This window comes from Coregonus lavaretus (assembly GCF_964263955.1).
Source record: "Coregonus lavaretus genome assembly, chromosome: 11".
Taxonomy (NCBI): domain Eukaryota; kingdom Metazoa; phylum Chordata; class Actinopteri; order Salmoniformes; family Salmonidae; genus Coregonus; species Coregonus lavaretus.
In genome coordinates, this window is record NC_139998.1 from 54,150,105 (window position 1) to 54,174,636 (window position 24,532).

The following is a 24,532-nucleotide window of genomic DNA, read 5'->3' on the forward strand; positions in this document are numbered from 1 at the left end:
TGTCCTTCTTATTCGGTTAGTGAGCAAACATGGTTTTAGTGCTGATGAGCTCAAGGCTTTGTTAGCCATGCATAATACAGCTGGGTTTCATTAGGTATAAATGGCAAGCACGGACATCTACATTTTGATACGCTGATGTCCTGTGAGAAATGACGTTATATATATATATATATATATATATATATTACGCAATTGTATTGTTACTTTTATCACAAAGCGATCCATAATCAAATGATCACTTTATTGCTGTCAGTTTCAGTACATTAGCCACCCTGTTAAGAGAATGGGACCTTGTTGGAAACACATCTATTCCTATTAAGTCAGCGGACATGTACGTCCTGTACCAAATCCTATAGCGGGCGTGTATATATATCATGTAGGACTGAAATGCTGGTCACCTTGGACATCGAGGTGCCTTGTGGGCTGGTTGAAGATGCCGAGTATGCTGTTCCTATATCTACACCAGACAAGCCTACATCCAAGATCAGGGGAACGGAGAAGGCAGAGACAAAAAAAACCAGAACAGCAGCTATCTCAACAAGGTTTCTCCAATGATGGTTCTGTTGCTAGTTACTTTTTATTTTATTTTATTTTTTAAACAGGTACGGGTACAGGAGGAACTAAACACAAAAAAGAAAGAGACCAAAATCCTCCTACCCTCCCACCACCGTCATCATAATTATCCACCACTTCCATCCAATGGGTGCTGCTATTTTTTTTAAGAAGTGGGGTTTCCGACAGCTTACGCCAGGGGCTCAGGAGGAGCCGGGACAGTCGGACAATCAAAAGACAGACAAACAGCAGCTAGCGAGCGAGCGAGCGCGTGGGTGAGTGATTGAGCAAGGAGTGAGGCAGGAGTCCTCGATGATAATAACAGTCTGTTATAACAGTCTTTAGGTCTCGGTTCCTATGGGTCTGGTTTCCTTTGAAGTGACGGCAAGTTTTTGAGAGGGAGTCTGCAACGAGGAGAAGCGACCGGCAGGGTCGATATGCATTGCAGTGTTTCTGGGAAAAATACACACGCGTGAAGAGGAGGGGGGGGGGGGGGGTGTTCGAGGGGAGGTTATGAAGCCGACTGCTCTATGGCCCGGCACTGTAACACGTAGCGAAGTGTCTCTTTTGAATGTTTCATGAGCCGAGACACATAGGCTGGGGACAGGAGTGGTGGCATGTCCTCCTCCTCTAGGAATCCAGAGCTGCAATCAAAAGAGAGGAAATGTGAGTGACAGCACCATATGTGTTAATTAATACAACAGCAAATCTAACAGAGAAGCAGCAGAAATGCTAACATTTTAGTAGTCTTATAGTAGAGGGAACATGGCCCGTATTCACAAAGCTTCTCAAGAGTAGGAGTGCTGATCCAGGATCAGTTTTGCCTTTTTAAAATCACAATGAATAAGAGGTCGGTCCTGATCCTAGATCACCACTCCTACACTGACACGCTTTGTGAATACGGGCCCAGTTCTCAATTTCAGACTGTTCAGAGTCCAGCATTAAGACCTTCAACCTTTTCCCATCGTGCCACACCAGTCCCCCTGCAGAGGACTGCGTGACCTCTGACATTTGGAGGGCCTACTAAAATCAGGGCCTGGTAACCTTTGAGTGGAGTTTACACTTATCTAACCCTCTTAGAATCCGATTGCCTTTCTAGATGGTTCCCCATACTCCTGATGTTCAGTGCACGCCACACACCTGCTAATATTCCTCTCAAGAAATGAGTTTATGTTCGCAAAAAGTCATTTGTAGGGCTGGCTATTACACCAAAAGGTTATAACCTCCACGGCTCATATTATAAGCCAGGTGTGCTATTTTAGCAATGAGCATTCTCCTGTAGCCTAACGGGTGTGGGAGGGCTCCAGACTGACTTTTTCCAGTGCCAAGTAAAACATGAAAAAAGTTAGCTATTTCATCTAACATGTTCGGGGAATGCATTATGGATATTTTGATGTGCAACATGTCAAAATACAATCCACTATAATCAGATATCTTTTTGGCTCTTTAGAGATTAATTTGCCTGCATGTTTTTTGTGCAATTCCATTTTGAAATGTTGCTCAACTGGGCTCTCCTCTCTCTTCCAGCAACAGCCCGACTCACACTGGCAAACATAAATATTATTAGATTACACAAGTTATAATTTGGGCAATGGTGGCTACAATTAAGCAGTGGCACAATATACCGGAAACACTGTAGTCATCTCCGTCTCACTTTCTAAGACTTTTCGAAACTGAATTTAATACATTGAGATTATTGCGGCCTTTAAAATCAAATTAATTAATTTAAAAGACCAAAGCTGTGTCCGAATAACCATACTAACATGCTTTACACTACATACTTAATGAGTATATACTACATACTATAAGTTCATTTTAGTATACTATAAAACGAACTGTATCCTTTCAGTTGAGCGTACTAGCGCTTTGCCTGTCTACCGGAAGTTGATGCTGTTGCTATGCAACCTCTTGCTAGCATGTTAGCATAACAAATGACTAGTTAGACATTTTACGATTTCGGGTCTGTTCGTACATTCAATCTGGAGTGCGCTCAGAGTGCGCTCTGGGCGTTCGTAAATCCGGAGAGTTGTCAGATTGTCCATTCATAAATTCAGAGTGTTTCGCTCATGGAGCGCACACTGGACGCTGTGGCCGAGGAGTAGGGTTGATCCGAGCGTTCTGACCTCACAATGGCAGTCAAGCACCCAAGCTAACTGGCTAACATTGGCTAGTTATTTCCAGACAAATGAGAGAACACCTCACTCTGACCATTTTACTCACCCTAGCAGAGCTGGTTAGGCTGTTTTCATGTTATCCAGAGCGCTGGTGCCTGTAACTGTACTGCGTTTACTGACATCGGCCATATTCAACAAGTGTTGAGCGTTTGTAAATTAAATCAGTTATTCTGCACTCTGGCACACTCAGACGAGAGTGCTCTGAAATCGGAGTAGATTATGAGCCCTAAAATCACAGAAATAGTGTCCACTGCTTGTATACTCCGTATTTTGACAAATTTAGCACGACATCCGGGAACTTCTGCCATAATAACTATATCCATACTATGACCAATAAGCATACTACATCCTCAATTTACGTCACAAATAGTACAGTTAGAGCGGTTAGTATTCGAACACAGCTCAATACTTAAGGTTTCGGAGTATCCCCATTTGTCTTACCGTCTTGCGGGGGGTCTACGTTGATGTCCTCCGTTTCCGTGTCCTCCCTCATCTCTTCGTCCTCGTCCTCTTCTTCCGCCAGCTCGTTGGCTATGAGCTGCCGGGCCATCCTGATGTTGAGGCCCTCGTTGTAGTGCATCTTCCTCATCATTTGGAACTGCTTCTTTTTCACTGATGGAGAGAAAGAGAGAGATTGAGAAGAGAGATCGAGAGGAGAGAGAGATCGAGGAGAGAGAGAGATCGAGGAGAGAGAGAGATCGAGGAGAGATCGAGGAGAGAGAGAGAGATCGAGGAGAGAGAGAGATCGAGAAGAGAGAGAGATCGAGAAGAGAGAGAGATCGAGAAGAGAGAGATCGAGAAGAGAGAGATCGAGAAGAGAGAGAGATCGAGAAGAGAGAGAGCTCGAGAAGAGAGAGAGCTCGAGAAGAGAGAGAGCTCGAGAAGAGAGAGATCGAGAAGAGAGAGATCGAGAAGAGAGAGCGAGAGGCAATGTGGTAGAAGGGAGGCTAGGGGGAGCCACAACTCAGAGACGTACTGTAAATATCCTGATTTACACAGTCTGTGGAGGAGACAAATAGAGAGCTACTTTAGGGGAGGCTGGGATGGAGCATTCAAAAGCTGAAGGAAAAGGGACGTTTTAGCTGAAAGGAAAGGGAGAGTCTTAACACACTCCTCCTCAAATGGCGGTTCATGGATCAATACATCAACCATAAACAATTTGTATGAGGATCCTGACTGAACATCTCCAGTAGAATCTAATCCACTTTCAAGGACATGGTTCTGAGATGAAATACTGTAAAAAGCTGCTTTCTAAATCCAGGGCTTATAGCATCAATCTACTACTACACAAATATACCTTTCATACCCAAAAAAATGTCAGTCAACTTTTTGTCGCCTTTTCTTTATATCTGAAACAAAGCCTGTACTTTTATTTCCGCCAACCGACCTGGTCATGATTGCGGTAACGTATTTAAAATTCCCGCCAACCCCTCAGTATAAATGTCTCCTTTCATCTTACTGTCTTTGGCACGCATTAAATCATGAACATTCTATTGTTGTCCAACATCAAACTTGTACTTGTCAGTGACAAAGCTTCACAGAAAAGCTTTTAATGCATTCATTCTCTCCATTTAAATGTATGTAGTTCTGTCCTTGAGCTGTCTTGTCTATTGTCACATTTAGCCTGGGAGAATGCACACTGCCATTTCATATTTATTTTTCTTGACAGGTAAATATTTATAGGCCCTTGTATTTTGCTAATAAATGGGTTAATATGCATAAGTCTAACTTATTAGCCTACTAGCGATTTGTAGTTTCTGTCTTCGGCCAAAATAAATGTTGGGGAGTTTGAAAGAAGAGAAAGTGAGCGATGGTGTGATCACGTCCAACGTGGATCAAAAAAGCTACTTCCTGAACTTGTTATGTCTTTACATGATCAGAAAGAGCAGATTCTAAATGTTTCTATGGCAAAATACAAGAGGACATGGGCTCAGTTTTTAAAATATAACTTTTATGACAGCGGTTCCACACGTTCGTGACAATCAAGTTGTGTAGGAAAAATATTATTTATATTTTATTCTGTTATATTCCATTATATACATTCTTACTATAAAATATAGGCCCCATGTGTGTTGACTGTGATCAGGGCAGGGAAATGTAAGCTAATTGTGTCTCGTCTGTTTAATGAACCAAATAATAACTATTGATTTCATTTGCATGTTGCAGCCATGGGCTGCACAGACCAGTAACATTCAAAATATGCTATTCTATTCTTTAGAAAATACGTTATTCATCTTGTGTTTCTTAGGACCTGCATAAACAAATTAATGGATTTATTTGTCTACCCACCTCATAATTACCAGAATATGCCTGACAACGTTTTGAGTAGCCAACTTACTATTCTCCACAACAGGAAAATACAAGGGAACTATGGCAAGCTGCTAATCTACTGTTGTGAATGTAAGAAATGAAAGCAGTGGAAAGTCTATTGAAACGGAGGAATTTAGAACATGCAGCTGTCAGGTTACCATGACATGGTCACAACAACGGGGTCAAAGTTGAATGTTTCTTGCTCCTTCCCGGCAAAGGTAACGGTGGCTATACGAAAAGCAAATGCCGACAAGAAAGAGGTAAAAATTGGGATTTCTTTCAATAAATGTTTACAGCCAACATACCATGAACCCTTCGTGAAAGCAGTAAGATACATTTTCAAAGACTACTTGCAACTGCAGCCGTACACGGTGCTGCGAGAGGCAGGTCAGGAGAGGCTTATTTTTAGCAAACAATAGCTTTGGAGTGTGGAGCAACAACCTTGAGGGACATTGTTTCATGGAAATTAGGTGGGAGAGAGGATGTGACACAGATTTCAAAATTTGGAAGCCAATGTCAGGTGGCTTAGGGAAGTCACAGTGGTACAGTCACATGGAGTACCAGTGTGAGGTTGGGGGACAGCCGGCTCAATGTGTTGGGGATGACTTTTGTTACTACTAGTCATCGAAATCACTCCATCAATTCCCTTGTTGATTTTATCCAACTCCTCATTTTCTAGTCTAGTCACCACTATACTGGGAGATTCACACTGGGGGGGGGGGAACTACTTCAAATCCAGGTCACTCAGTTTTGAAAATCAAAAGATAATCTAATATTAAATACATTTTATATTCAGTTGATGGCCCATCTAACTCTGATGAATAGTATGTATGAAGTGTCTTTCACCAGGTCTCATATTCAAAGTTATTATTTAAAAATGGGTAGAATTCTAACTCAAAGCAATGTTCTGTAATGTTGAACATTCTATTATAGGTCTATGACGGGTATGTCTGGACACGCCTCGTACTACACACATTTCAGTATTTGCTTTCCCCTGTACTCCTGAGATAAAAATGCAGGAAAGCGAGGAGAGAGACGTGTGTGTCTGGAGCCAAAATGGACTCGAGTCAACTGGAACGGTCCCCGGGAGCGAGCTCCGTTTGGACCGTCGGCCGTGCCCGGGGCTGCTGAGCTGAGACAACCCGTTATCAGGGCACACAGCGCTTGACAACACAGGGAGAGGTCAAGGAAAGGTCCGGGCCTGATGCCCAGAGGGAATAGAGACAACGTGAGGGGGTGAGAGGAGGATGACGAGGAGGGGGGAGGGGGATGCAGGGCCCACCTTGATTCTCTGGGGTTAGTTCATCCTCTTCCTCACTGCTCTCCTCCTCTTCCTCCTCTCTCATGAAGCGTGGTTCTGTTCCTTCTGCCGCCGCCAACCTGGAGAGAGCGAGAGAGAGAGAGAGAGAGAGAGAGAGAGAGAGATCGAGAGAAAGTGAGAGAGAGAGGAGACAATAAGTGTGAGAAAGAGAGGGGGGAGTGTGACAAAGAAAGAGACATAAATAAATGTGTGCAGTGGAAGCAGGTGTGGCCATCAGAACACGTGAATTGACGTTGACCCATGACGGCCATCAGAACACGTGAATTGACGTTGACCCATGACGGCCATCAGAACACGTGAATTGACGTTGACCCATGACGGCCATCAGCACCAAACGGGAAGAAAAAAAAACATAATAAAAAAATCCCCATAAAAACGTGTCCGTTTAGTTTAAGCTAGAGATATCGGTTTCTTTTGCATTGGATGCATCTCAATCCACCGCATACACCTATGTAACACTTCCGCATCTGCGGTGAAAGGTGACGGAGCTAGAGCGGTGTTTTTCCTGACCATGACACATTCCGAACGTCGGTCTTCTCACAAAATCGTGTGGCCTACAAACTATTACGACCGCTCTATGGAAAAGATGACTCTCGTAGAGCGTCTATGGAAAGATGCGTCTTGGGACTCGTCTGAAGTCGGTACAGCCGATCTGCCAACTTCTGTCGGTAGCGTCCTTACAGTTTTGGCTACAGCCTAATATGACCCCTCTGTGTAAAAGGTGAGACTCTCACGAACACGTACATGTTGGTTGTTGTGCTCACAAGACTCGTCTGAAGGTCCCCTGGTACCAGTTGAAAAAAATGAATGGAAGTATACAGTATATGGAGACTGTTTAGTGTCAAAAATAAGGGGTTAAATACATGTAAATATATATATACAGTGGGGAAAAAAGTATTTAGTCAGCCACCAATTGTGCAAGTTCTCCCACTTAAAAAGATGAGAGAGGCCTGTAATTTTCATCATAGGTACACGTCAACTATGACAGACAAATTGAGAAAAAGAAATCCAGAAAATCACATTGTAGGATGTTTAATGAATTTATTTGCAAATTATGGTGGAAAATAAGTATTTGGTCACCTACAAACAAGCAAGATTTCTGGCTCTCACAGACCTGTAACTTCTTCTTTAAGAGGCTCCTCTGTCCTCCACTCGTTACCTGTATTAATGGCACCTGTTTGAACTTGTTATCAGTATAAAATACACCTGTCCACAACCTCAAACAGTCACACTCCAAACTCCACTATGGCCAAGACCAAAGAGCTTTCAAAGGACACCAGAAACAAAATTGTAGACCTGCACCAGGCTGGGAAGACTGAATCTGCAATAGGTAAGCAGCTTGGTTTGAAGACATCAACTGTGGGAGCAATTATTTGGAAATAGAAGACATACAAGACCACTGATAATCTCCCTCGATCTGGGGCTCCACGCAAGATCTCACCCCGTGGGGTCAAAATGATCACAAGAACAGTGAGCAAAAATCCCAGAACCACACGGGGGGACCTAGTGAATGACCTGCAGAGAGCTGGGACCAAAGTAACAAAGCCTACCATCAGTAACACACTACGCCGCCAGGGACTCAAATCCTGCAGTGCCAGACGTGTCCCCCTGCTTAAGCCAGTACATGTCCAGGCCCGTCTGAAGTTTGCTAGAGTGCATTTGGATGATCCAGATGAGGATTGGGAGAATGTCATATGGTCAGATGAAACCAAAATATAACTTTTTGGTAAAAACTCAACTCGTCGTGTTTGGAGGACAAAGAATGCTGAGTTGCATCCAAAGAACACCATACCTACTGTGAAGCATGGGGGTGGAAACATCATGCTTTGGGGCTGTTTTTCTGCAAAGGGACCAGGACGACTGATCCGTGTAAAGGAAAGAATGAATGGGGCCATGTATCGTGAGATTTTGAGTGAAAACCTCCTTCCATCAGCAAGGGCATTGAAGATGAAACGTGGCTGGGTCTTTCAGCATGACAATGATCCCAAACACACCGCCCGGGCAACGAAGGAATGGCTTCGTAAGAAGCATTTCAAGGTCCTGGAGTGGCCTAGCCAGTCTCCAGATCTCAACCCCATAGAAAATCTTTGGAGGGAGTTGAAAGTCCGTGTTGCCCAGCGACAGCCCCAAAACATCACTGCTCTAGGGGAGATCTGCATGGAGGAATGGGCCAAAATACCAGCAACAGTGTGTGAAAACCTTGTGAAGACTTACAGAAAACGTTTGACCTGTGTCATTGCCAACAAAGGGTATATAACAAAGTATTGAGAAACTTTTGTTATTGACCAAATACTTATTTTCCACCATAATTTGCAAATAAATTCATAAAAAATCCTACAATGTGATTTTCTGGATTTTTTTCCCTCATTTTGTCTGTCACAGTTGACGTGTACCTATGATGACAATTACAGGCCTCTCTCATCTTTTTAAGTGGGAGAACTTGCACAATTGGTGGCTGACTAAATACTTTTTTTCCCCACTGTATATATTTTTTAATACATGTTTCCTGATCTTTCTTATCGCTCAGATACAGGATAGACGGTTCAGAACCAACTTTCTTTAGATTTTTTTTGGGGGGGGATCTGTTGTTCCACGTAGTGAATATGTTATTCAATGAGTTTGTATGGGCTAATAGCCGTAAGGACTATCTGTTGTTCCATGTAGTGAATATGTTATTCAATGCGTTTGTATGGGCTAATAGCAGTAAGGACTATCTGTTGTTCCACGTAGTGAATCTGTTATTCAATAAATAAAATGTTTCTTCAAATATGTATTTTTTTTTTTTTACTTTGAGGGGTCTTCAAATCCCAACCCCCCCCCCGCCTTAGATTCTTATGGGTGAAACCCAAGGGAAAGTCACGATTCACACTGCTTGTGTTCAGTCAGTGCCTCGATAATTCCCTCATTTTTGTCCAGCTGAATCTGGCAACCTTTCACGCCTTCAGAGGAAGCCATTCATTCTTTCCCTCTTCCTACAGTCAAGCTGAACTTTGGGACATGGCACAATAATCGGACTTTTGACTGTGAGAAACACTTCTAATGAATCCATTTTGTCCTTAATTAACATTCTTGTTCGTGAAGGCCAGCGAGATTGAGTCATAGACAATATCATAGTAGGATTATGAGCTCTACATCTATGGAGTTTTCTACTGGGAGGAGATGAGCATAGCAGTAGTCACTATCAGAACATTTCCTGGTCCACATTCACTTTCTAAATGACCTCTAAGGAGCAAGAGAAGAAGAAAAAAATCAATTGAAGAAAAAAACAAGAAAAAAAAACAATAGAGAAGAAGAAAAAAACAATAGAGAAGAACAAAAAAACAATAGAGAAGAAGAAAAAAACAATAGGCCCTGGAGAAAAGACTATTCTCTCGGGGAGGCAGACAGCTGAGGGCAGGAACAGAGTGAGATGAAAGAATCAGAAAGGAAGAGGGGAAGGAGGAAGGGACGGGAGTGGGACGAAAGTAGAGAGAAACAAAATGAGTTTGTGTGTTTATGTGTAAGAGAAAGAGGGGGAGGGACAAAGAAAACGAAGGAGCGAGAGACCAGGCAGTAGCCATTTTAATCTCTCTGAGGCGGGAATGGGATGAGGTGGAACAATGGAGCACTGAGTGAAAAAGAACAATGGCAGCAGATAGAGTTTCAGACCTGGAGCAGAACAAGCCTCTTCACTCATTCATTCACTTACTGACATCCATCTCCACAACACCAGGCTTTTGATGTGAGTAGACAGGAGCAACGTAGATACAGGCCCAGAGCATAGACATTTCTTTCAAGACCAGACCCAATAGGACTGCGCAATAGCCGACCAGACTGCCACTGATGTAATACTTCAAACAGCGTCCTTTAAACCCGAGACCTTTCCGAGCGCTTTTATTTCCTTCACCAGCAGCCATGATTTCCTGTGTCTTGTTCTGATGATGGCGGTGCATTGAGTTGTGACAGTTGTGGGCGAGGTGGATGGAACAGGGACTTGTCCAGTCGAACATTATCATTATCTTAGGCGTGTTGATTGTGACGAAGCCGATAAACGTTTCATTTGTGGTGTCGTGTGACGAACACTGCATCAAATATGAAAAATTACTGAAATCCATGTACTTTATCCCTTCAACTAATGGGGGGATAAGATACAATGTCAAATCAAATCCAATTTTATTGGTCACATGCGCCGAATACAACAGGTGCAGACATTACAGTGAAATGCTTACTTACAGCCCTTAACCAACAGTGAATTTATTTTTAACAAAAAAAGTAAAAATAAAACAACAAAAAAAGTGTTGAGAAAAAAAAGAGCAGAAGTAAAATAAAATAACAGTAGGGAGGCTATATATACAGGGGGGTACCGTTGCAGAGTCAATGTGCGGGGGCACCGGCTAGTTGAGGTAGTTGAGGTAATATGTACATGTGGGTAGAGTTAAAGTGACTATGCATAAATAATTAACAGAGTAGCAGCAGCGTAAAAAGGATGGGGTGGGGGGGCAGTGTAAATAGTCCGGGTAGCCATGATTAGCTGTTCAGGAGTCTTATGGCTTGGGGGTAGAAGCTGTTGAGAAGTCTTTTGGACCTAGACTTGGCACTCCGGTACCGCTTGCCGTGCGGTAGCAGAGAGAACAGTCTATGACTAGGGTGGCTGGAGTCTTTGACAATTTTGAGGGCCTTCCTCTGACACCGCCTGGTATAGAGGTCCTGGATGGCAGGAAGCTTGGCCCCAGTGATGTACTGGGCCGTACGCACTACCCTCTGTAGTGCCTTGCGGTCGGAGGCCAAGCAGTTGCCATACCAGGCAGTGATGCAACCAGTCAGGATGCTCTCGATGGTGCAGCTGTATAATTTTTTGAGGATCTGAGGACCCATGCCAAATCTTTTCAGTCTCCTGAGGGGGAATAGGCTTTGTCGTGCCCTCTTCACGACTGTCTTGGTGTGTTTGGACCATGATAGTTCGTTGGTGATGTGGACACCAAGGAACTTGAAGCTCTCAACCTGTTCCACTACAGCCCCGTCGATGAGAATGGGGGCGTGCTCAGTCCTCTTTTTTTTCCTGTAGTCCACAATCATCTCCTTTGTCTTGGTCACATTGAGGGAGAGGTTGTTGTCCTGGCACCACACGGCCAGGTCTCTGACCTCCTCCCTATAGGCTGTCTCATCGTTGTCGGTGATCAGGCCTACCACTGTTGTGTCGTCAGCAAACTTAATGATGGTGTTGGAGTCGTGCCTGGCCATGCAGTCATGGGTGAACAGAGAGTACAGGAGGGGCCTGAGCACGCACCCCTGAGGGGCCCCCGTGTTGAGGATCAGTGTGGCAGATGTGTTGTTACCTACCCTTACCACCTGTGGGCGGCCCGTCAGGAAGTCCAGGATCCAGTTGCAGAGGGAGGTTGAGTGTCATTTCAATGTAGAGATAACTTACCACCGACGACGAGACTGCTTATAAAAGAGGTCAGTGACCTGGCAGTGTGTTGCCAGGACAACAACCTTTACCTCAACTTCACCAAGACAAAATGAGCTGATCGTGGACTACAGGAAACGGAGGGCAAAGCACATCGACAGGGCTGTAGTGGAGCGGGTCGAGAGCTTTAAAGTTCCTCTGTGTTCACATCACTAAGGAATTAACATGGTCCACACACCAACACAGTGGTGAACGTGGCACGACCCCCTGAGGAGGCTGAAAAGATTTGGCATGGGCCCTCAGATCATAAAAAAGTTCTACAGCTACACAATTGACCGCATCTTGACTGGATGCATCACCGCTTGGTATGGCCACTGCTTGGCATCCGACCTCATGGCGCTACAGTGGGTAGCTTCCTGCAATCCAGGACCTCTATACCAGGCGGTGTCAGATGAAGGCCCTAAAAATTGTCAAAAATTGTTCAGCCACCCAAGTCAGAAAGTTCTCTCTGCTACCGCACAGCATGCGGTAACGATGCAAAGTCTGGAACCAACATTGTTTTACATAAATCTACCTGAAAATCTATGGCAAGACCTGAAAATGGATGTCTAGCAACGATCAACAACCAATTTGACAGTTTGAAGAATTCTTAAAAGAATAATGGGCAAATGTTGCACAATCCTGGTGTGAAAAGAGATTTACCCAGAAATACTCACAGCTGTAATCACTGCCAAAAGGTGCTTCTACAATGTATTGATTCAGGGGTGTGAATACTTATGTAAATGAGACATTTATGTATTTCATTATCAATACATTTGCAAAAATTTTAAAAAACAAAACATGTTCTCTCTTTGTCAATAGGCGATATCGTGTGTAAATGGGTGACAAATTACATTTTATCCATTTTGAATTCAGGCTGTAGCGCAACAAAATAAATCAAGGTGTATGCATATTTTTCTGAAGGCACTATATATGTACATATCTACTTCAATTACCTCGTACCCCTGCACATCGACTTGGTACTGGTAATATAATAATATAATATGCCATTTAGCAGACGCTTTTATCCAAAGCGACTTACAGTCATGCGTGCATACATTTTTACGTATGGGTGGTCCCGGGGATCGAACCCACTACCCTGGCGTTACAAGCGCCATGCTCTACCAGCTGAGCTACAGAGGACCCTGTGTATATAGCCAAGTTATTGTTACTCATTGTGTACCTATTCCTTAAGTTATTTTTTCTATATTTTTCTCTCTGCATTGTTGTGAAGGGCCCGTAAGTAAGCATTTCACTGTTAGTCTACACCTTCTGTTTACGAAGCGTGTGACAAATACGGTTTGATTTGACATGTCGAAGCAGCATAACACAATTCAAGGCTGTGTGTAAGTTTGTTATTAATTTCCATTTGCAGTTTACACCAGCCAGACTGGTCGAGTCAGCGCTGCAGGTACAGGTCTGTATTTATGGAGGAAGTAAACTGATCTAAGCCCGTAATCACCTCCCGTTACGATGTCCTCATTCCCCCCGGGTGTAGGGTTGATGGGATCTATTGGAGCGGCATTTATCGATCCAAGCTGTTTTCACTGAAATAAATTACTGGCCGGAGATCCATCAAAGCACCATTACGTGATGTTTAGCCAATACGCTCCACTGCACTCTATGGGGATATTAGGACGAGAGGTAATCTCAGTGAGGTTAGACATGGTTGTGTGCCGTGAGCATCGGTGGTCTAGTAGTCAACACCGGGATGAAAACGTTGTCAGAGAGAACAGACAGCAGTGAAGAGACACAGGGGCTTACTCACTCTGCATTAGTCATGCTGTCTGAAATGCACAGAAACACCATGTGTCAGTAGTGTGGTAACATTGAGCTCCCGAGTGGCGCAGCGGTCTAAGGCACTGCATCTCAGCGGTCTAAGGCACTGCATCTCAGCGGTCTAAGGCACTGCATCTCAGCGGTCTAAGGCACTGCATCTCAGCGGTCTAAGGCACTGCATCTCAGTGCTTGAGGCGTCACTACAGACCTCCTGGTTCGATTCCAGGCTGTATCACAACCGGCCGTGATTGGGAGTCCCATAGGGCGGCGCACAATTGGCCCAGCGTCGGGTTTGGTCGGTGTAGGCCGTCGTTGTAAATAAGAATTTGTTCTTAACTGACTTGCCTAAGTTAAATAAAGGTAAAATAAAAAATAAATAAATACATTGGAGGGATAAAGGTTACACTGAGATGAATGCCTTTGTCCAAGGCGGAGTCAAATTTAGAGGAAATAGAAACACCTGAGTGGACACACAGAGCGCTTGCAATGCTAGGGTTGTAGGTTCAATTCCCGCATGGGACACCTGTACTAAAACTGTATGCACGCACTAGATAAAAGCGACTGCTATAATGGCATTTTACTTACTTTACACACACACACACACACACACACACACACACACACACACACACACACACACACAGACACACACAAAGGGTTGACCGCCCTGCCTGTTAAGTGGGTATAAGGTGTGTGGTAACAGAGCTTTGCCTCAGTGGAGTTTGGCCTTGAGGCTGTGACAGAGCATCTGCTCCACTCTACGACTAGTGCTAATGCTAATGCTAAGGCAGTACCACTAGCTCCTACTACACCGGTACTGAACAACCTTAACAATGTTACCCTAGCCATGCCCCCAGCTTTCGCTGTTTTAGGGGATATAGGTAAATAAACACAGTATCAGTTACTGCGAGGGCAGTGTTTTTGTTTGGGGAGTGGCTTATCTTGGACTGTAGGCTAATTGAGAGTGTATCACTGGATTCTTCGCAAAGAAATTACTTATCCTTTAGTCAAATAGAGCTGATGGGATAAGGGTCTTTGACGGCAGAGTTCAAATGGATTACATTTACATTTTGAGTAATTTAGCAGGCAATCTTATCCAGAGCGACTTACAGTTAGTGCATTCATATTAAGATAGCTAGGTGGGACAACCACATATCACAGATCACAGTAAGTACATTTGTCCTCAATAAAGTAGCTATCAGCAAAGTCAGTGCTAGTAGGGAAAACATATATGCCAGTGTCAGTTCACGAAAGGCAAGGGTGTTCATTTTAGATTTCCCTCCTGCAGTTTCACCTCTACTGTTAACTCAACTGGTGAGACAGTCTTCTGAGTGAGGGCTCCAAAAGTATTTAGCTGATCGTTCAATTTACCCAAGTGCGAAATTCCATCTACACTCAATGTTACCGGTGGGGGGGTTGGGGGGGGGGGGGGTTGGGGTACATCAAATGCCCTTGGCCTCAAATAGTGAGCAGTTTCCAGCTGCAGATTATGCGCGCTGACGCCACGAACCTCAAATTGTATGTGCGCGCGCAACCAGTAGACGTTTGTTGGCCTCGTGTATCACGCGAGTCAGTAGCTCTGTTCCAGGGTGGTGCGCACATACCAGATGACGTACTAAGTCTCTGGTCCAGGGCGTTATGTCAACCACTGTTGCTTGAGCCGCTAGCTAGCACAAACTAGCTAGCACAAACTATCTCTAGCACTAGCTAGCTAGCTAGCAAGCTAGCTAGCTAGCACACACTAGCTAGTACCTATCTTCTAATTCTAAGTGTAATTTCACCACCCATGCTGTTGGTGGCGGTAACACACCATCCTCTCTGGCACCATTCGGCATCCTGTCTGAGCTCGTATGTCTCACAGCATCTGCTGCAGCCAGACCCTATTGCAAATAGTTGAAATCCATTCTGTTATACAGCACGTTCAAGCCATAACCATAGTGAGATCCCCCACCTTCCGTCTCATAAGACAGAGATGTTTTGAGATGCTAAGATATATGTTTGAGTTGCATCACTACCCTCTTCATACAGCTTTGATAAGCATTTTAACCTTCCAAACCGGAGTCCAATAACTTTGAACTTTGACCCTCCTTCTCCCTCCCAGACCTATCCGGTCAGTGATGACCCTCCTTCCCCCCTCCCAGACCTATCCAGTCAGTGATGATGCCCCTCCTTCCCCCTCCCAGACCTATCCGGTCAGTGATTACCCTCCTTCCCCCCTCCCAGACCTATCCAGTCAGTGATGATGACCCTCCTTCTCCCTCCCAGACCTATCCAGTCAGTGATGATAACTTACTTGGAGGCCAGGTCTTCCACAGTTGGCGCGTTGCCCTCTGAGTCGCTGTGCGCCCCTTCGTCCTCCTCGTCCCCCACCATCCTGAGGAAGAGGGAAAGAGAGGAGGGGGGGGGGGAGAGAAGGAGAGAACAGAGTGTCACAGCGGTGACCTTCTAAGCAGCGGCTATGGCAGATTGGGTTACATGCTTGTTTAGACCCCCCCTGTTTTATGCAGACTGGGCAGAAACTCATCCACACACACTCACACTGAACCTGCACTGCAAGAATTAAGGTGCCCTGTGAGAGCAGGCCAATCTGCTATCAGAATTGTATTTAATCTGAGGTGAACATATTATCTAAAAACATTATCAACCCAGACTAGTCTCTATTCTACCTCACATTAGTCACATTTACCCAGGGGGTCAAAGGACTGTTCACACACATTCTAAAGTGGGATAACACCAAACTTACCAGAGCAGAGTTTATTCTCAGGCAAAGTCAATCACAAAGCTCTGTTGTCACCTAATTTGAATATTAAACTCCAGAAAAGTAAGTTGTTTTTTTGGTTGGCCCAGGGCTAGGAATATGTAGTGTGAAAAGCCCAACTGTAATTTTCACATGTAATAGGCTTAACTAATTGAATCAATTCATGAATTAGTCCATAATGAGGTATTTGTAACAAAAGTCCAAAACACTTACTGGAAATACTGGATAACATTGAATATGGGAAGCCATTTTGACATTCGCTGGGTAACTATGTCCTTACCTGTTCATGAGAATGAATTGTGTCACGCTTTACACAATGAATGGGGCAACTCACCTGTTGTAGGGCGTGCTGGGCTCGTCGATCTTCATCAACCCGTAGTCCTTGTCTGCCGGGTGGTACGTTGCCAGGATGTTCATTTCGTCCCATTTCTGTGACTTCTTCCTGAAAGAATGGTTCCAGAGAGGAGAGCTCAGGGTGGTATTCAAGCCAACCAGATATTACCCTAGAGACCTGGCAGATTTAATCTAGGACTACTGTGCCCCAGTTTTCACTCCCGTAGTGTATTTCGGGAACACAAACAAGGCTGCAATTAAATCAAAAGGGGTCTTATTATGTACAATTAAATGATTCATTGTTCGGAAAATGACGGTGGCCTCGTACAGACGTGGGTCACTTCACCTTCAGCGTGATGCTGAGGATGATTGAGTGAGTGAGCTGGTGGGTGGATAGAGGTGCTTATCCTTCACAAATGTGCCTTCCCCGGGTACAAATTGTAGGCTCTCTCTGGGCTTCTGGCTGGAGTTGGCGCCTTCAATAACACCGCTGTCTGGACTTGGAGACAGTGCCAAATACAGCCGTTAAACTATCTCTACTGGCACACCCCGCTCTCCCTTTGTCAAAGCAGCCAGCCTGCCGGACGTGTTTATGGGGGGAGAGGCCTGCCATCATGGGACAGAGAGGCAGGGGGGAGAGGGTGATAAATCTGCTCCCTGCTGCAGTAATCCTGCAGAGCCTTCGCTAGCTGCTAACTCACACACACACACACACACACACACACACACACACACACACACACACACCTCTTCCCCCTCACACACACACAAACACACACAGAGGTGCTCAATAAGTCAGGCACACAGCAGGCAGTTTGACTGTGTCGATGGCACTGGGCTAAATCAAATGGGAGACGTGCCTTGTCCTGCTGTGCCTCACACTAAAATGGCACATCATCGGATGAGGCACATATCCATACTACTCAGTCAGACTTGCTGAGGTAGCCCGGCTCTTAAGCACTGTTTCATAACATATACAACCCATGGTATGCATGTAAGAAACCAATGCAAACTAGTGAAGACAAAACATAAAATGTTGTTATCATTACATGACAGATTGTCAGAGACATACACCGAGTTCCAAAAGTATTGGGACAGTGACACATGTTTTTGTTGTTTTGGCACTGTGCTCCAGCAGTTTGGATTTGAAATGATACATTGACTATGGAGGTTAAAGTGCAGACGGTCAGCATTAATTTGAGGGTATTTTCATCCATATCGGGAGAACCGTTTAGAAATTACAGCACTTTTTGTACGTAGTCCCCCCCATTGTAGGGGACCAAAGGTATTGGGACAAATTCACTTGTATGTGTATTAAAGTAGTCAAAAGTTAAGTATTTGGTCCCATATTCCTAGCACGCAATGATTACATAAAGCTTGTGACTCTACACTTTTGGTGTTTCCTCCGACACATTGGTGCGGCTGGCTTCCGGCTTAAGCGAGCAGTGTATAAAGAAGCAGAGCGGCTTGGCAGGGTCGTGTTTCAGAGGACGCAGCGATGGGACAAGACTAACTACCAATTGGATATCACGAAAAAGGGGTAAATGTACAACAAATATCTCACTCATCATTATTCACGATGAATTCAGGATTATCCGTAATCATGGAAGCATCCACATTAATGTAGAAGTGATTAGAAACATTCTATTGTTATTTACAATACAAGTGACTCCAAAATGACAAAATACATTATTTACCATTAACTTCTATTGGGCACAAAATCATCTGAAACACAACCAAAACAAAACAGCAAATGCATCCAACCAGTTTGGAGTCACAAGCTTGATGTAATCATTGCGTGCTATGAATATGGGACCAAATACTAAACGTTCTGACTACTTTAAAACACACAAGTGAATTTGTCCCAATACTTTTGGTCCCCTAAAATAGAGGGCTATGTACAAAAGGTGCTGTAATTTGTAAACGGTTCATCTGATAGGGATGAAAATACCCTCAAATTAAAGCTGACAATCTGCACTTTATCCTAATTTCAAATCCTAAGTGCTGGAGCACAGAGCCAAAACAACAAAAATGTGTCACTGTCCTAATACTTTTGGAGCTCACTGTATATGTGGAAATGACTAGTTTGCAGTTACTGCAGCACATCACCAACCCTACTTTGATGCAGCTACATTCACCAGACTTTGAACCCTACCTTGATGCCCAATTTCTAAATCATTTTAGCAAAGGCCAAGTCAGCGTGACTGCATCTGGGCCAGGGCAGATAGGGAGTCTTGTATGTATGTGCATGTGAGGAGTGTTGACAAGCCAGTAGTGGAGAGGAACCAGTAACGTTGCACTGCTCGAACTGTCTGTACGTCAGTCTGTGTATTTCTGTGTCTGTCTTTATCCGTCTGTATGTGTGAGGGGGGACGGTTATACAACACATCCCAGGCACAGCCAGCCAGCCTGGCCTGATTTTCAGTAAACAGCAGACGTGCAAATCCACTCAAGACCTGACGCAGCCAGTCAGAACAAAACGTTTCTATAAAAAAAAAACATAATGGAATGACGACAACCACCTCTTCGGGTAAAAACAGCACTCTTACGAGAACGGACTCGGGCAGGCGCTATTTGGCTCTCCCATTCAGTGTGTGTGCAGTGAGTGAGCATCTCTTGGAGGCGCCGACAGCTGTGCACATCCCTCTAAAAACTCTCAGTAAGTGAAGTGAGCTTTGGAGAGGAGTGCTACACTATCAGATAGCATATTATAAGACAAGCAATGTGTTAAAGAGCTCTCTGGTCAACGCTTTCCAGCTGTGTTCCCGTGTGGCTCAGCTGGAAGAGCATGGCGCTATCAACGCCAGGGTTGTGGGTTCGATTTCCACGGGGGGACCAATATGAAAATGTATGCGCTCCACTGTAAGTCGCTCTGGATAAGAGGTCCTGCTAAACAACTAAAATGTAAAAAAATGTGTTGTTTGTAGAACCAGAGCACACCAAAGCCAATATATGGAGTAGTACAGACATGGAGAGGCGGGGAAAGCCCAGATGAAATCAACTGATGTTGAGATAAATCTGTTTTTAAATAAACATATTTTTTGGTTGAACCCAGCGGAGCCCAATGTCAAAGGACTGCAGTGCCCATTTGATCTACTGTACTGCAACAGTCTGTAGGCTCCTATACAGTTCCCGTCTATGGTTTTTACCCACTGTATGAAAAATCATGTCCCTCAACCCATTCATGAAACGGTCAGATGGGGCATCGAAGTCAGTGGAGGAGAGATAGAGTTTCATGGAACCATGCGTGTGACTCAGTTAAAAGTCATTGGCTTTAATGAATAATGAATGACTTGAGCTTGGGGTCCGTGCATCAATGTTGACTGATTAGTGAGTGCAATGAAATGGCCTACATTGAAATTGAGAAAATATGTTTGACTGTATTGGTCATGGGGCACCAATAGTCATGCCCCGTGACTCTTTCTAGAACTCTATGGCAGGAAGTTGTGATTGTTTGGACTCTGGACAGGTGCAGAGTGGACAAATGCTTTGTGACAGCAATAGGGATATTTGGAAAGCTGGCTCAGGATATCCCCTTGGTGCTGTATAATGAATTAAAAGCTCCAGCCCTTTCTGTCCCCTGCGGGAAACACAAGCGATGACAACACAGCCAAGCGGTTATGAGCGCTGGGCCAGTAACAGAAAGGATCTTTTTGTGTTGGTAAAATTAATTATGCGAGAAATGGCAGTGGAAACTGCAAATATTGATATAATAACCATCATATCGAAGTAAACTTTGATTATATGTTGTGTGGTCCTCCCACTACAACTCGGGAAAGCATGCTGTTTATAAGGCAGCGTTTTATCTGCAACAAGTCAATTTGATGGAAACACATCTCTGGTGGAAAAACGTGCATATTGTTTTTATGCAGGTTTCAGAATATTTGCATGAAAATCTGTTGCCAATTGGAGGAAAACCCTTGCTACAGATAGGAACACGTCTTTTGGAATGTCTTCAGGTACAAAGTACTGTTTTCCCAAACAATACATGACTTTGGGCTCCCGAGTGGCGCAGCGGTCTAAGGCACTGCATCTCAGTGCTTGAGGCGTCACTACAGACCTCCTGGTTCGACTCCAGGCTGTATCACAACCGGCCGTGATTGGGAGTCCCATAGGGCGGCGCACAATTGGCCAGCGTCCGGGTTTGGCCTGTGTAGGCCGTCATTGTAAATAAGAATTTGTTCTTAACTGACTTGCCTAGTTAAATAAAGGTGAAATATTTTTTTTTTTTTTATAATAAAGAATGAGAAACTGCTGTGGCAATGATACAATTCCGATAGCTTTAGTTGATTCATTGTTCCGTCTGCACAGCTAACCTTGAGATGGGATAGCCAAATAGTGTTGAGGTTGAAGGTTAAAGTGCTTAATATGTGGCAAGTTTCTCCATAACAATAGCATGCAGTGTTATAATATCACTGGCACATGTGTTCAATTAGCTTTATGAATGACAGTGTCTGGTCAAAAGTAAGGTCAAAACTAGACTTTTTAAACATCATTCATTGTAAATAGCCTCCTACACCTGTGTACAGTTCTCTACTAAACTAAGTTAAATTGCACCATAAAAAAAAACGAAAGACTGCTGCGAGAACATGCCGCTGTCCTCCCTGATCAAATAGCAAAACAAGCTTGATATTTTGACGTCCCAGTTGAGCATTCCATTATTACCTGACGTTCTATGGTGACTTCATTATGTGAAAGCTTTAATATTAGAACTCACGTGACTGTTTTGAAATGTTGATGGACATTTTTAAGTGTGACAATATGCTTCAACAATAAATCTCTCTGCTCAGTAGTGCCGGGACGATACCAGCATTGCGATATTCGTTAGTATCGTGGAAAGGAAACAAAAACACGAAGCAGATTTAACTTTAGGAAAACAAAACCAAAATGATGTTGTCATCCAGAGTGACATTTATTTTCCAAGCTATGGCACACCATATTTTACATACAGCAGGTTTTCAAAGGACCAAATAGTTCGGTCTACTTTGTGGTTTCATTTTTGCCAAGGAAAAAAAATTCGCAACACTAGTATCGTCTCGGTCCTACTGCTCATCCATCAAAGCTAAATCTGATTTTGACTGAAAGTAGTACACTAATACAGACAGAACAGATGGCTTAAGCTCAAATTTGGGAGAGAGCCTGAAAGGAGTCGTGAGGAGAAAATAAGCCATGTGTGGTTTTGGGAGTACGTCAGAGAGACAGGATAGAAAAACCCTAGCAGTTCCCTTGGTGCGGAAGGAGTGTGTGCATGCAGCTGCGTGTGCGTGTTCTTGTTCATTTTCTACAGACGTGGTCTGAATTGAAGGAGTAGGCTACAGCACAGCCAGCCGTGCGCCTCTCATCCCACTACATTTGGGGATTGGCTGCACAAAGAATCGTTCAGGAAACCTTTTTACCCATTTCCTACAGAGAGACTATTTTGGTATCAACACAGAACTGGCTTGACTCACTGCTGGGAATGGAATTCACTGATAAATGCCATCCTTGTATGGCTTATTTTCACATGGATGGGAAGTTATGAGCCTCATAGTAGGTTATATGAAGGCTAGCCACCTAACACCATACATTGACTATATAAATCACATGCATTAATTATTGAAACTCGAACAACCTCCATCTCTATCCACTTGTGCATCTTCACACGGACCACCAGCTCTTTGTTAAAAAGACATCCTGTAATTGAGAAGACATCACTCTTGTTGCCATTAGCCAAGCCGTATTTCCTAGTGGTATCATTTGAGCAACTTAACCGCTCAAAATGATTAGCTCACTGACAGTTTAATGTTACATTGTAGCCAATATATCACCCATTTTGCATGGGACAGATGAGTGAAGACTTGGAGACGCAGCACTCCGAAACTGGAGCGCAGTTACTTTATCCTGAGACATCTGGTCTTGCCACTGCGGTGAAAGAGCCAAAGTGAATGAGATCAATGCATCAGAGGCGCCTGACTTCAGGCATAAACTCACCACAGTTCTGACAACTGAGGCCATGGTGTAAATATAATGTGACAGCTTGGGATGTGGAGGTCAGTGCATTGACAGCAGTCGGGAAGATACTCACTGATGACACTCTAGGCACAAAGGGTGGAGTGTACTGTAGGCTACCATCCAGCTTCCAAATTTACCCACGGTCTTAGAAACTAAACTGTATGGGACTGTCTGTGCCCACCACAAAATGATAATGAGCCTTTATCATTTACAGGTCTGAATCCTTCAGCTACTGCTGTACATTGTGTGTGATGGATAGTAGGAATGGGTAACTTGCTGGCTAACATACCTGATGCCAACATAAGATTTAAGAAATGTTAACTAATTACTAAAATAATCTCTGGATTTGAACATATCTGTAGAATAAATTAAAAAACAACTTCCAAATTGTTTGTTTGTTTTCGCTGGTAAAAATGGCTGTGCCAACTGCCTGTCATTTTGTCCATAGCTAGCCAGTCAACCCATTCATCACCCACCATTAACAGCCAACTTCAGTGAGTTGGCTGACGACACAGCCAGATTTACGCGGATAAACTATTAACTAGCCACCTTATCAGCTGACATTGACAACAAGCAGACATTTGTGACGTTGCTAACGTTAGCTAGGTAACGTAGCTAGCTAATGTTACCTTCTCGGGCAAACTAGCTAGCAAAATTGGCTTGCTAACATGAACTGGTAAGCTAACAGTCTAGTGAGAACAATATGAGGAAATTGGAAAGTAAGCCTGACAACCGACTTGCTAACGTTAGCTAGCTAGTTAGTTAGCGTTATGTACTAAGTTACCTGGCACATTGCTGACGACGTTACGTTAGCTAGTAAGTCCATAAAGTTTTTAGCCAGGGCAGCACCCAACGCCGAGTAAGCTAAGCTACCTAGACTGTCGGTGTCAACAAGAAACTAAGCTAGCTAACTGACTCTGTCTACTCACTGTTGGTCATCTTCCAGAAGTCCAGGTTCCACTTGTTCTGGAGTCTCTACTGGCACTTCTTCGGCTGGACCCACTTTGATGCCCGTCCCGCTGTTCTTGTTCTTCAGAATACCTTTTATCGGCCGGGGAGCTGCCATTTCCACAAGGCGCTAGGTCACTCACCGGAGAGTGGTTGTCAATTTTCAGAACTAGCTGTCACGCACTGCACCTTTATTTTGTGCCCTTTGCTTTAATGATTCAAAAAGCAAAACCCGATAACGCTACAACCGTTCCTGCACTCCAAACTCCCGGTTGTCTCATACACACGCTCGGCTTCACAGCTGAAACTATTGGGCATGCCCCGGACACCGCATGCTGTTTTGTCTGTGCGGACGACTGGAGTTTAGGTGGCGACTAGCGGTAAAAAGCAGCAGTCGCCGACTGTCGTCACTAGTTACTACAGCCACAAAGTCATAAACCCCGCCCATTTCTACAATTCCTCTTCTTAAAATCAGATTTTTAACTATCCCTAATCCCTTAACCCTAACATTAACCACACTGCCAACCTTATGCCTAACCCTAACCTTAAATTAGGACCAAAAAGCTTTTGTTTTCATTAATTTTTACAATACAAACCATTTTGACTTTATGGCTGTGGTAACTAGTGACAACCGTCGCCGACACCCCCTTCTTTTTTATCATCCCGAGAATATAGAGTTGCTATAACAACGCTTATTGTGACACAGAGATGCGTCATACCCATACTCCAGTTTAATATATATATATATATATATATATATATATATATATATATATATATATATATATATATATATATAATGGTTGAGTAGAAATTGACTACTCTTCTAGTCTTTTTAAGAAACATTGGTGTGTTGAAAATGCCTTACCACTTGTATAATCTATCTGCATCAGTGGAGGCCGCTGAGGGGAGGACGGCTCATAATAATGTCTGGAACGGTG

The 24,532-nt window shown here is 43.9% G+C and overlaps 1 protein-coding gene across 1 annotated transcript; it reads right to left on the reverse strand.

Moving 5' to 3' along the window:
* Nucleotides 1-567: 567 nt before the first annotated feature.
* On the reverse strand, nucleotides 568-23,941 carry ppp1r2 (protein phosphatase 1, regulatory (inhibitor) subunit 2). The gene is made up of 6 exons (XM_084172177.1): nucleotides 23,573-23,941; nucleotides 16,654-16,761; nucleotides 15,855-15,935; nucleotides 6,319-6,416; nucleotides 3,168-3,338; nucleotides 568-1,196 (listed from the first exon to the last, which is right to left on the reverse strand). Exons 1-6 carry the CDS (start codon nucleotides 23,707-23,709, stop codon nucleotides 1,183-1,185), a joined length of 609 nt encoding a protein of 202 aa, XP_084028303.1. The 5' UTR covers nucleotides 23,710-23,941; the 3' UTR covers nucleotides 568-1,182.
* Between the last annotated feature and the right edge of the window lie 591 nt (nucleotides 23,942-24,532).